This window comes from Dreissena polymorpha, chromosome 4, assembly GCF_020536995.1.
Source record: "Dreissena polymorpha isolate Duluth1 chromosome 4, UMN_Dpol_1.0, whole genome shotgun sequence".
Classification (NCBI taxonomy): domain Eukaryota; kingdom Metazoa; phylum Mollusca; class Bivalvia; order Myida; family Dreissenidae; genus Dreissena; species Dreissena polymorpha.
Window position 1 is genome coordinate 11,028,543 of NC_068358.1, and position 13,516 is coordinate 11,042,058.

The 13,516-nt window shown below is 36.4% G+C and overlaps 1 protein-coding gene across 2 annotated transcripts in view; it reads right to left on the reverse strand.

Annotated features, from left to right (window-relative positions):
• LOC127876065 (CWF19-like protein 2) overlaps window positions 1–13,516 on the reverse strand; it is a 20,172-nt gene continuing 6,656 nt past the window's right edge. For both annotated transcript variants that reach the window (XM_052420932.1, XM_052420931.1), the window contains exons 7-19: window positions 12,696–12,908; window positions 11,608–12,313; window positions 10,899–11,047; window positions 10,355–10,564; window positions 8,713–8,790; window positions 6,586–6,651; window positions 5,408–5,522; window positions 3,944–4,032; window positions 2,965–3,081; window positions 2,387–2,542; window positions 1,472–1,552; window positions 881–982; window positions 1–350 (exon numbers count right to left, since the gene is read on the reverse strand). In XM_052420932.1, the coding sequence (XP_052276892.1) occupies window positions 150–350; window positions 881–982; window positions 1,472–1,552; window positions 2,387–2,542; window positions 2,965–3,081; window positions 3,944–4,032; window positions 5,408–5,522; window positions 6,586–6,651; window positions 8,713–8,790; window positions 10,355–10,564; window positions 10,899–11,047; window positions 11,608–12,313; window positions 12,696–12,908 (2,283 nt within the window). In that variant the 3' untranslated portion in view covers window positions 1–149. The remainder of the gene's footprint in view (window positions 351–880; window positions 983–1,471; window positions 1,553–2,386; window positions 2,543–2,964; window positions 3,082–3,943; window positions 4,033–5,407; window positions 5,523–6,585; window positions 6,652–8,712; window positions 8,791–10,354; window positions 10,565–10,898; window positions 11,048–11,607; window positions 12,314–12,695; window positions 12,909–13,516) is intronic.

A 13,516-nucleotide genomic window follows, 5' to 3' on the forward strand; every position in this document is an offset into this window, starting at 1 on the left:
TTTGTTAAATGTATTTATTACACAAATTCAAGTTCATTTTTGCTTATGGACAATCAACATATAATGTATATGCTGCCATTCGTGAATTTTCATGAATATATATATACAATTTAAACAAACATTAAAAATTGTAATTATATTAACACTCATTAATCAGAATCACCACTACTGCTGCTGCTGCTGCTGCTTTTGTTGTCTTTATTTATGCTTTTAGAAATGTTTTGAGTCCAGTCGTGCGGCTTCCACATTTCTGCAAATGCCATGACTTTCCTGCGTTGATCGTCAAAGTTCTCTCTAGGTGGCTTCTTCCACAGGCGATGATCTGCATCTATCATGCCCCCTAATATCTCCTGTAAGAAATATGTAACAAAAACATTGAGAAGCTTCCTTAGTAAGGGTTAGTCCCTGAATGTAAATAATCCTTAAATGATGTATATGGAAGCCTTGTTATATCAGAAAAGATCCAAGCCTTGCTCTGGGAAAACAGGGCTTAATGCATATATATCCCTGTAATTTCTGAATCTTTTGGAAGGATAACCCACAAACATGCAGCAATTAATATTAAAGACTTTAAGTTGAAACTAACCTGTGAAACACAAACTTATATATGAGTGCATCAGAGAAACAATATTTTAATGCACAGGACAAACTTTATTATGATACTTAGGGCATTTAAAAAAAGATTTATTCTTCATTCATTTAAAAAAGGAAACACTTAATTACAAATGCACAGGACAAACTATATTAAGAATGCATATAGGGCTACTTTTATTGTTAATGCATAAAACAAACTTAAATATAAATGAATAGGACAATCTTTTATAATGAATACTATTCAAAGTAGTACACAAGTGCTCATCACAGTGGACATCAACCTCACCTTTCCAAAGTAGTGTGGAAACTTCTGCTCGTCCTCTATCACGTGGGCAAAGCCCCCCTCATTACCAAAATCCACAGCAAAGTAAGGGAATCCTCTGGGCACCTTAAGGAAACAAGTTTCAGGTTTTTGATAAAAAGCATAATAGTGAAAATACGCTTGAATGGGTAAGCTTTTTAAACAGAGCAAGACAATATTTATTTAGTTTGAAGTCATCCTTAGAATTTAACCTTTAATTGAATATTTAGGTTAAATGGTCATAATGACAGAAAGTATTGATCAAATAATAAGTGTATCTGCCTCACCTAAAAATAAAAACTGAACAATGTTTTTGCTCTGTGTTTCTGCAGCCACATTTTCATATTTGCTGTCAAATGCTTTTTGTTATGAAATTCATTGATATGGATTTTTCTAATCAGTAAAATAGTTTTCTTTCCAGTGATTTCAATGGGTCTATATCCTAGTCAACTGTATTGTGGTTATCGAACTACACCATGTAGATATTTTGAAAATGCATTTTATCTAACTTGTTGCTTTAGATTAAGTATCATGTATTTATAGACTGTTCAAAACACAGAACAGCTACAAACTTACGGAATGTCTGATGTCCTTCCTGCTCATGTCAATTACTTTCTTGTTCTGGGACCACTCACTCTCACTTTCTTGAATTGCTTTCTGAAATCAGGCCATTCTGTACAATAGATTATTTAAAATATGGAATTTATCATAAAGACGTTTTTTTTGTTAGGTGTAAAAATTAAATGTAGACCTGATTGTTAAAGATGAATACCTAGAAGTATTGCATCAACACAGCATGTGAATCAGAACTTAACTATATTAAAAACCTAGACATATGTGAGAGAGATGAATCCAACAATCTTAGAGAGCCCAACTTTCACAATGACTTAATGAAATGCTTAGGACATAGTCATGATAGTTTGTTGAAAAGAATCTAAAATATTTTGAGTGCACTTCTGTTTATTTCTTTTTCAAAATAACAAAACTTACAAAAATTACCAATAAAAATGCCTGCAATAATTGGTTGTTTCAAACAATCCATGTACTGAAATTGTAGTGGTATAATGAATGTGTGTAGTGCCATACAAACATGGGTCTTATGCCCCATGTGGCCAGGGCAGCTCCAGACCACCCTGCAATTTGTGAACTCTTGTCAGGAGCTACCCTGTTTGTCATTGAGACCACAAAACCTTGAAAGACATTTTAATGGACAAAGTAACTCCTCCACAGACTGTGCTTATGCGCAGGCTGCTTTCGTGCTACCTTGGCCGCATAAGGCCCATTTTCGCATGATGCAGTTTATATGTTGTCCCCATAGCCATTGGGATGTCCTCTGTTTCAATCCACACAATGGAAGCTCTCTTTAGGTCTTTTCCAACACACAACCAGCAGTGGTTGTACCCAATTAAAAGACATGAGAATGTTTTTTTTCAATAAGTCAGAGGCTTTGGATGCAATGGAACTAAAATAAACAGGTTTAAGTCAACATACCTTGAAGTATATTGGAGCCATATCTCCCACCTCCTTCTCCAATGGGACACACTCCAGACACATATGTGGGAAGTGCTTCAGCCTCATGCACGTCTCCATGAACACGACGTCCTCCCCTCGCTCCTCAAACATCTTGGTCAAAGTCTTACGGAACACCTTCATTGTATTGACGTAACAAGACATTTTAAAGACTTTTCTTACCAGATTCAAGTTTTAAAGGCTTCATTTCAACCCTTAGCCAGATACCTACAGAATAGTGCATATGCATTAAGTGTTGTCCCAGGAAATAGTGCATATGCATTAAGTGTTGTCCCAGGAAATAGTGCATATGCATTAAGTGTTGTCCCAGGAAATAGTGCATATGCATTAAGTATTGTCCCAGATTAGCCTGTGCAGTCTGATCAGGTACGAAACTTTTAACAGATTTTTGTTTAGAAGAGACTTGAAACGAAGAACTTCATTTAAGGGGAAAGATTCGTCCCGGATTAGCCTAAGCAGACTGCACAGGCTAATCTGATAGGAAACTTTATGCACATGCATTAAGCTCAGTTGTCAATGAACGAGGCTTGTTGTGTTACCTGCATCTCGCTCCACACATCTTCATCCAGGGCAGTGCTAGAGGCCACATGCTGCATGGGCACCAGGAGACAGTGACCCTCCGTCAGTGAGCGATGGTTGGGGAGACTCAGGTACACCTGGGAGTAGGCAAGGGTACCAAAATAGTAGAGTCAAGGGAACCACTTATTGCACATCATTGCTGATGTTCACAGCTATTGACTGAGAGTAATTATTTTCATATATGCTTGAATTATTATCATGTAATCCTTTGAACCATTAATAGTACATGCTCATCAAAGATTATTTAAGTCTCTTCATATGTGTCGTGTTCTGAGAAAACTGGGCTTAATTCATGTGCGTGAAGTGTCGTCCCAGATTAGCCTGTGCAGTCCGCACAGTCTAATCAGGGACGACACTTTCCGCCTAAACTTGATTTTCGGTAAGGAGGGACTTCCTTGAAACTAAAAATAACATTAAAGCGGAAAGTGGGACAACACTTTACACACATGAATTAAGCCCAGTTTTCTAAGAACAAGACACATATATTCTTGAGTTATTCTTATCCTGTAATCATAAGAAACATTATTATTACAAGCTGATTAGTGATGATGTAATTATCTAATCATTAAGTCACTTAAACAATGCATGAGATACTATTTTCCTATTAACTATGTGTCAGAGAGGACAAATGACCATTTTTATATTATCATATGCTGATCCTTATTGATGTAATTTTCTTCTAAGTGTATGAACATAAAAATACCTCAATAATAATTAACCTTTAAAAATATGCATATGCTCCAATTGGGTATATGCACCTTCCCTTGCTGATGGTTACAAGGAATTGATGGTTCACAACACCATTCCAACAAAAAACACAATATTTATTTTGCAAAATGATTTTGTAATTATGCCTGTGGAAAAATTCTATCCAAAAAGTATTGTACGGCTAGTTTGTTTAACACATTTTAAAGGTAATTTTGTACCGGATATTCTCACCTTTGAGCCAATGGCAATTATCAAATGTTTGGCAACATTGTTGAAACAGAAATTGCACTTATCCAGAGCAGAAGACATCTTTCTGTGCTCTGAAAATTGGATCAAGAGACAAAGCTGAAATGTCAATTAACATTTGCAAAACCAAAATGGACTTATAATTTTACATAAATATTTTGAAAGGACAATAATTTGTTCCATCTGTGAAACAATTCTTTAAACTATACACTGTAAACGAGGATAATGGTGTCCAAGCCACAGGACCTCCTTAAAAACAGATCTGCGTTATAAGGTCTGAGCTAATTGATTGCAGGGGCTTATACAAACAGGTATGTTAAAGGGGCCTGTGTATTGCCATGCCGTGTTGTCATTCGCCAATACATGCATATAAAGTAATAACCGTATGCATACCACTTTTCTAATGTGCATATATATATCCGATATTCAAATATAATTATATGACTTTAAACAATAATCCTGACCATTTATGACGATTAATGTGTTTAAGAATTTCATAAACGCAAATATATGCATGCGCCATTTATCAAGTGTAAAGTTTACAGTGAAAATGTACAAGGTACAAATGTTTTTTGAGGGATTAAAATTCTAAACAATAAAATTTTTATGTTGTTACTACCAGGTCAAATTCAAATCATCAACCTTTATTGAACAAACTAGTTGTTCAAGTATTTTTTATATTTGAGCCATGCTCTGTGAAAAGGGGGATTAATGCATGTGCGTAAAGTGTCATTTCTGATTAGCCTGTGCAGTCAGCACAGGCTAATCAGGGGCGGCATATTCCGCCTAAGCTTAATTTTTGTTAAGAAGAGACTTTCATGTAAAGAAAAAAATCTACAAGCGGAAAGTGTTGTCCCTTATTAGCCTGTGCAGACTGCACAGGCTAATCTGGGACGACACTTTACCCACATGCATTTAACCCCCTTATCACAGAGCACGGCACAAATAGAATTGCACCAAGAACACTGATTCCCACAGGACACATGCTTTGACACAGACAATTCCACTATATAGTCTACATATCCCATAAAGCTATATTTATGTCAATACTAATGGCAGCCATATTTCCTTTATTTATGATCATCTACAAATTGAGGTTATTTAACGGTATAAGCGCTAATCACCAAGCAGATAGCAGATTAAGTTGCAAAGACAACATTTTGGGACTATATATTCTGTAGTGGAAAAAAGATAAAGGGCCATAATTCTGCCAAATCACAATTCTTAAAATTCATTTACACATTAAGATTGTTAAGTCATGAAAGTTGAAGTGAGGTCAAGCAATGGGGAATTAAAAACATAAGCTTTGGGACACATGATATATATGGATAAACAGACAGGTGTGATGTCTAATGCCTCCGACTCTGTGGGGCATACTAATTGGATGGAGCGTACAAGTCCAGCGGAACTGAGCAGTTGACCAAAAAGGCAATACATATAGCAGATTACCAAATATGGCTGCAGCCCTGTCCCGCTGTTCATTGACGGACTCTGACTGCTTCTGACTGGCCTTGGACAGGAACACATCGTCCACTTGGAAATCATCATCTGTCCTATCACGGGACTGAAAAACGGACCAGGTATAAACAATAAATAGTCATTTTTAAGCAACTTTGCAATGTAAGATACATTATCGGATTCACATAGACTAAATTTAACAATTGTAAAAAATAAATATACAAAATATTAAAAAATAGAGATGTCATTGCAAAGTTGAAACAGGAAAGAATGATACTAAAGATGTCTTTATTAAAGACATTTTCTTGTCCTTTCTGTATTAGAAGCATAAAGTGCATAATGGTACTCACTTTCTGAAAATATTAAACAATATAAATACTAATCATAATTTAATATTATGAAAACAAATGGCATATTGGTTTAAAAAAAACAAGAATATCAGTAAAACTGATGGATGCTCCCCGATGATGCGCTTTGTCAATACATATGTTAATAAGCACCTCAAAAAATCTATTATCAGCCTCTGTGACCTTGACTCCAGGTAGAGGTTTATGCAAGGTACGTACATGCCAAATATGTAAAAGATGGGTAAAGTATTGAAGGTGCTATGAGAAACAGTAACAAAAAATTGATGGAAAAAGTATATTATTAGCCTCGGTGACCTTGACCCCAGTGACCTCAAACCTCATCAAAAGGTAGAGGTCAAGGTACCTACATGCCAAATATGAAAGAGATCGGTAAAGTATTGAAGGTGCTATGAGAAACAGTAACAAAAGTGTGATGAAAAAAGTATATTATTAGCCTCGTGACCTTGACCCCAGTGACCTCAAACCTCATCAAAAGGTAGAGGTCCATGCAAGGTACGTACATGCCAAATATGAAAGAGATCGGTAAAGTATTGAAGGTGCTATGAGAAACGGTAACAAAAGTGTGAAAGAAAAAGTATACTATTAGCCTCGGTGACCTTGACCCCAGTGACCTCAAACCTCATCAAAAGGTAGAGGTCCATGCAAAGTACCTACATGCCAAATATGAAAGAGATCGGTAAAGTATTGAAGGTGCTATAAGAAACGGTAACAAAGTGTGACGGAAGGATGTAAGGAAGTAAGGAACTACAAACTGGCAACTATATGCTCCCCAAAATATTTCGGGGAGCATAATAAACTTACCCTGCCAGCCAGGCGAGCAAACATCTGGTTTTGGTCTTCAGCAGTCCCCAGCTTCTCCCTCTCCACCTGGAAACAACCACGATATAGCAGAGAACCATTACAAATGCAAGAAACCAGCTAGTTTAAACATGCATGTATGATATCTCTACCAGCAAACAACCACTATGAAGTAGGGAACCAGTGAATACATGTGTGAAGACAATACATGTTGTATATCCATTCAGAGACAGCCTCAACTCAAAGATCAGGAGGTCCCGAGTTTGATTCCCAATCTGGGACTTTCCTCAAAATATCTTATGAAGCCAAGTACAGGTTCTACCCAATAAACTTACTCAGTAATGTCTTAATAAGCTTGAGGCTTTCAATGTAGTCACACTAAAATAAACATGTTTAATTAAATTCCCATGCATGTGTGCAGTCAATATATTATACTGAACTATATAATAACAAGCAACAACATGTAAAAACATGCCAGCACCTTCCTCGAGCCTGGCTTGAGGAAATGTCATGCTTGTTGTAAACAGCAAGACGTGTGTCCATAATACATAGTAACCCACACATTTAACCCCAATTATGACATAATAAATCTGTTTATGGCCCAAGTTGACTTTTGACCTCTTAGTACCTTGACCTAGGAGGTAATGAGAAGTGTGATACATGCATCACTCAGTCTCCTCTTGTTGTTCATTTGTGGTGAGTCATTTAAAAGCTACATGATGAATGACAAACTACACCCAGACAAGCTCTTTTATGACCAACTTTGACTTTTTCACCATTTCGCGAATGGAGCCAGGGCCCTTTGGATTGAGATTAATCAAATTGTTTCGACAAACAATAACAAATTGGTGTTTGTTATTTTTGCTTACAAATACTTTAAATATAGAAAAAAATGTGCTTTCAATATTATATTTTCTGAGGTTCAAATTGTAAAGTCAACTTTACCAACTGAGCTTCCAGTAGTCCATTTCAATCAGCTGTTGTGAGTTACCACAACATTCAATCCAAAACAATCCGTGCAATTGACCCGGCATGACCCATATTCAAACTTGACCTAGACATCATCTAGGTACAACTTCTGACCAATTTTGGTGAAGATTGGATGAAAACTACTTGAATAAGAGAGCGGACAACATTGTGATGTTTAAAACACACTAAGTGACCCCGTGACCTTGTTTTTTGACCCGGCATGAACCATATTCAAACTTGCCCTAGACATTATCAAGATACAACTTCTGACCAATTTTGGTGAAGATTGGATAAAAACTACTTGAATTAGAGAGCGGACATCATGCTGAATGTTTAAAACACACTAAGTGACCCGGTGACCTAGTTTTTGACCTGGCATGGTCCATGTTCGAACTTGACCTACACATCATCTAGTTACAACTTCTGACCAAGTGTGGTGAAGATCGGATTTAAACTACTTGAAATAGAGAGCGGACACCATGCTCAATGTGTAAAACGTACTAAGTGACCCTGTGACCTAGTTTTTGGTCTGGCATGGCCCATGTTCGAACTTGGCCTTCAGATCATCTAGATAAAACTTCTGAACAAGTTTGGTGAAGATCGGATGAAAACTACTTGAATAAGAGAGAGGACACCATGCTGAATGTTAAAAAATGCACTAAGTGACCCTGTGACCTAGTTTTTAACCCGGCAAGGCCCATGTTCGAACTTGGCCTTAAGATCATGTAGATACAACTTCTGACCAAGTTTGGTGAATTAGAGAGCGGACAACATGCTGAATGTTTAAAACGCACTAAGTGACCCCGTGACCTAGTTTTTGAACCGGCAAGGCCCATGTTCGAACTTGGCCTAGACATCATGTAGATACAACTTCTGACCAAGTTTGGTGAAGATCGGATGAAAACTACCTGAATTAGAGAGCGGACACTTTGTACGGACCGACAGACAGACCGACCGACAAGTTCACTCCTATATACCCCCCTAAACTTTGTTTGTGGGGGTATAAAAACATAAAAGAATGCAATCATAAAAAAAAAATTCCAGTAAACTACAATAGCATATTGTAACATGTTATATATTTTTTACAGTTTTGATTATGTTTGGATAAGTTTAAAAGACTTATCAAGAGGACTGAAATACCAGAATGATCTTTAAACATACCAGTGTTTTGAGATCGTGTTTGTCATCATCATCAAAGTATCTTGTCCGCTCGCCTTCTTTGCCACTGTGAGTGTCAACCTTGAAGTTATAGAATCAACAATACAATTTTAATGAGATTATAATAATAGTTTTATTTTTGCATGCAAAAAACTAACTTTCTTCCAATAAAATTTGACTTTGAAAGGTATAAATTCAGTATTCTTTAAGTAAGCAGGGTATTTTTTGGTAATATTATTGCATCCATAATTTATTAATGACTTTGCTTTGTAATCAATCAGGTTTGTTATAGATCTCTTTTTTCACCAATCTGCATCTAAATAACTTTTATTATTACAGTCAAACCTGAGAACAGCGGTCAGTCAAGGCAAATGACCAAAGTGACTGTTGTCCACAGGTGACCGTTGTTTTTGGATCACAATTTCAAGATGATTGGTCAATTAGTAATATTGCTATGTTGTTACCCCACCAAATCGTTTGCATACAGTGTAAAACACAGGCTCATAGCCGATAACTAAGCTTAATAACAGAATTAACTTAAATTAAATAATACAGAATAATATCTTATAGATTGATTTAATTTCATATTGTTAAATTAAATCAATGACTTAATCAGTATCATTGTTTACTCATGCATCTTGTTTATTCAGTAAATAAAGCTTGTCACGTGTCACATCCGAACAAGTCTAAAAGTTTGTTATAAATATTGCAGTGTATGTTTTGCCTTTAAAGCCGATCACTAATCCTCTTATCGCCTTCTTATATCAACACTCGCCAGCTTAATGTTGTTTTTAACACTTAATCAGCGATAAAGATCAATTGTCTTTGTCATGTATTATGCCTGCAGACCATAATTGCTATTACACGCAAACTTTTTCCAGATTCAAACAGTTTCAAACACTTGACTCGCTCCTCTAATGTGAGGACCTTACGTTTACCACTCATTGTTTTTCCATGATTTATTATTCCGATTGCTTTTAAAAGTGTTGTGTACGCTAGAAAGCTCTTTTAAAGAATGATCTGAAAATGTTATTTTCAAATCCATACTTAAGGTTGTAAGTACAATGTACTAATTAGCGGTCATTTAATTAGCGATAATTACTTTAAACGTGTCACAATCTCTGACATATTTTCTTTTGAAGATACTGTCCATAATTATCCCAGGAAAACAAACCTTGTCAACACCCTATTATTTGCTTACTCGCAGCAGGCCCATTTATAATATCAAAGGCAATTACCGCTATCAGACGCTTAACCCAGAATATAGATGGACTAATGATGTGCTCTGTTTTTAATTTTCGCGACTCAAGACGACTGATGCGTGAACGTTGTTTTCAGTTCAAACATGAATTTCGGAGTGGAATATAGTGGCCGTTGGCCGTTATGGACAGGTGACCGTTATTCTCAAGTGTAATATAAAGTGATTTTTCATGGGGGGGAATCCTGACTGACCATTGTTTGCAGGTGACAGTTATTCTCAGGTGGCCGTTAGGTCAGTTTCGGCTGTAAACACATTTGTTTTAAATCACAGTTGTTATCAATCCCTATTCTAATCTATCAACTTTTGCTAAAACTTTATTTCATAATAAAATCATATTTGTTAAAAATAACCTTAACAGTCATTAAACAGTGAGCTATAAATCACCTTTTGTTTTTTTCTTCTTCTTTTCCCTCCTCCACTCTCTGCTGGGAATTGCCCTTCGGGCAGCGGCCTTGACATGCCTGATCGGTCAGTCCGGGTCAAGGTCACAAACTCTTCATCATCACCTCTGACCTTTGAACTTTGACCTTGAGGAGCATTCTTTTTGAACTCTCTGGCTGCTTCTAGCTGACCTTTTAGCTTTGCTGCTAGTTCCTTGAAAGTAAAAATCTGCATATTTAATGAATTTAGAAAGAAAAATTATGTGACTTCTATGAATGAGTATTTTAATATTGTATTAAAGTAATATTGTATTGTAATATTATTACAAATCTTTTGTTACTTAAAAATGGGTTCTGGTTTAAATACTTTTTTCAAGTCAGACACATGACATAACTATAGTCAACAATTTCAAATACAGTGTCCACGACATGAAAAGCAATTTGAAATTCATAACCCCATATTATGGAACCCTTGTTATAAATCAACCCAGGCGTATTATGAAAAAACATACACAAAATTCAGAAAAATAATTTCCAAACATTCCAACCTCATTTCCCATGATCTCTGCTTTAACAATCTTTGCTCCCAGGTCATTCATTTCTTTCTCAGAAAGAATCCTGACCTCTGGTTGTTTTAAAGACGATATTGACCCTTGACCTTTCCTATCATCATCGCTGCTCTCACTGCTATTTGAATCTGTAAGCAAGATTTCAATTAGTTACTGATACAAACTTCATAGGTGACCTATATAAAAACTTCAAATTACACGTATTTTGTATTCTGTTTAAATTTCTGAACTCTGGTAGAATGTTTGACATTGATACTTTCTGGTTGTTTTTAATGTAATCAAAATTGGTTGTTTTTTATGTAATCAAAATAATGCTATAACAAAAGTTTTTCAATGCAAACAAAATTGTCAAGTTCAATATAGAAAGTTTTCTAAAAAAAATGTTAAAAACTTACACGTATTACCAAATTGTGTGCAGAAGCATATCTTAAACTTAAACCACGTAGAATTGAAATACCCTTTTCTATTAAAAAACTAAATGCTACACAAATATTTTTATATAACTTATAACTTATATAACCACATAGAATTGAAATGCTCTTTTCTAAAAATAAAATTAAATGTTACAAAAATATTTTTAGAAAAAAAGTTTTTAGATCTACTTTGTTTAAGATATACATGTAGTTTGTTGACTAGTCCACTAAACACAACTCTACATCACGCACACTTGGCAACAAACAAGACATGCCTGAGGAGGATGAAGATGTGGAGTCAGATCTAGCCGCAGCAGATCTCTTATGATCTCCTTCCCTAGACATGGCCTTCACCTGCATTCTCTCTAGCTCCTCTTGCCCTTCCCCTGGTTTATGAAACTCTTTCTTCTTCCAGGCAGGTGCTCCACCGTTTCCCGAGTCATTATACCTTGAACTTGGCCTGTTTCTGTCATTAGAACCACTTGTATCGCTGGGTTTCATGAATCGACCCTTCAAAGAACCCGAAAATGATGACATTTGTCTGTCTCTGAGTCTATCTGATTCATTATTGTTGGAGCCTTTTCTGTCAAGTGACCTTTCTCTAGAATCTTTGCTGCGTGAACTTGAACGGGATTTACGTCTTCTTTCATTTCTCTCTTGGCTTCTAGACCTTCTTGGTCTAGATCTGTCAGAACTTGACCTTTCATTTGACCCTGACCTATGACCCCTTGACCTTGAACTACCATCCTGTGATCCTGACCGTGACCTTCGACGGTGACTTGAACTAGATCTTCTACTCCTGTCCCTAGATCCTGATCTTGGTCTCTGAAACCTGCCGCGTGAATAAGTTGGCTCATCATATCTGCCAGAGTCTGATGGCTTCATGAAGCCTCTCTTCTCTGACCCAGCTTCTCGTGACCTTGACCTGCCATACTTGACTTCTTCAGCCTCTTTTAGCATTGTCTGAATCTTCTCCAAACTCTTCAAATATATGGTATGGTAGAAATATTGAAAACATATAGAAAGACTAAAATTACTTAATTTTGATAAACTATCATTGTAAATTATGTTTCATCATAGTATTAATTATATTAAAATGATTGCGAGATGTAAGGGACCTGTTTAATGCAAATTCATGTTAATTCTAAATTAACAACCTCTATCAAAATTTAGCCCGAATGTATCAATTTTTTTTTTCAACCTAATAATAAATAGAGAAATGTTTTATTTTTAAAGGATAACTGTTGCAGGTCAAAGTTGATTTTTTTCTAAATTTAATAATCATTTTAATAATAGTTGCAGGCAGAACGAAAACAGGGCAATTTCAAGCAGAAATAAAAACTGCAACTATCTGGCAACTCACCCCCCAGCGTTCAGCAGCAAGTTCCTCTAAGCTTCGCCCTTCTTCCTTGGCCTGTTGCACGCAGCGATCATATGACTTGCGTAACCATGACAATCCAGCATCCCCCACATTTCCCTGACCTTGCTCAACTGTTGACATGACCTTGACCTCCACAGGAACACCGGTGCCACCATCCTTCCAGTAAGGGTTCAACTCTTTGGCATGAGTTCCGGGCTGCAGGGGAAACAATATTGCTAATTAATATAATATTAGCGGAATCAGCTGGTCAAGCACTTGGTGGCTGGTTAAACAAGGCTAAAAAATTAAATGGACTTACATTCAACGTTTTTACAAAACTCTACGACACCAGTGTAATCCCGATGATGGACTACAGCTCTGGGGTCTGGGGCTATAAAAAGTATGCAAAAAGTGATATGATACAAAATAGAGCCATACTGTTGTTTCTAGGCGTCCATAAACATACAGTGAACGTTGCTATCAATGGCGATACTGGATGGCAAGCGCCCACAATGCAACATCACCTGTCCTGAAAATAGGAATGTCTCGCCCAAATGCCAGATGATAGAATTACAGAAAGTATTTTTGTGGGATTACGCACACAGCCACTGGTGGTGTTCTGACGTAAAACCTGTTTTTGAACAATTAAATTGACTAGATTTGTATACATCTTAATCCATGAGCAGCACCCTGTAGCTGGACAATGTTTTGTGCCATGCTAAGGAGACATTTACATGCAAGTGTGATAACAAATGACAACAAGATCTCGTATCCCAAATAAAGCTCAGGACTTACCCGCAAATTAAACACGAAGTTGGATATGA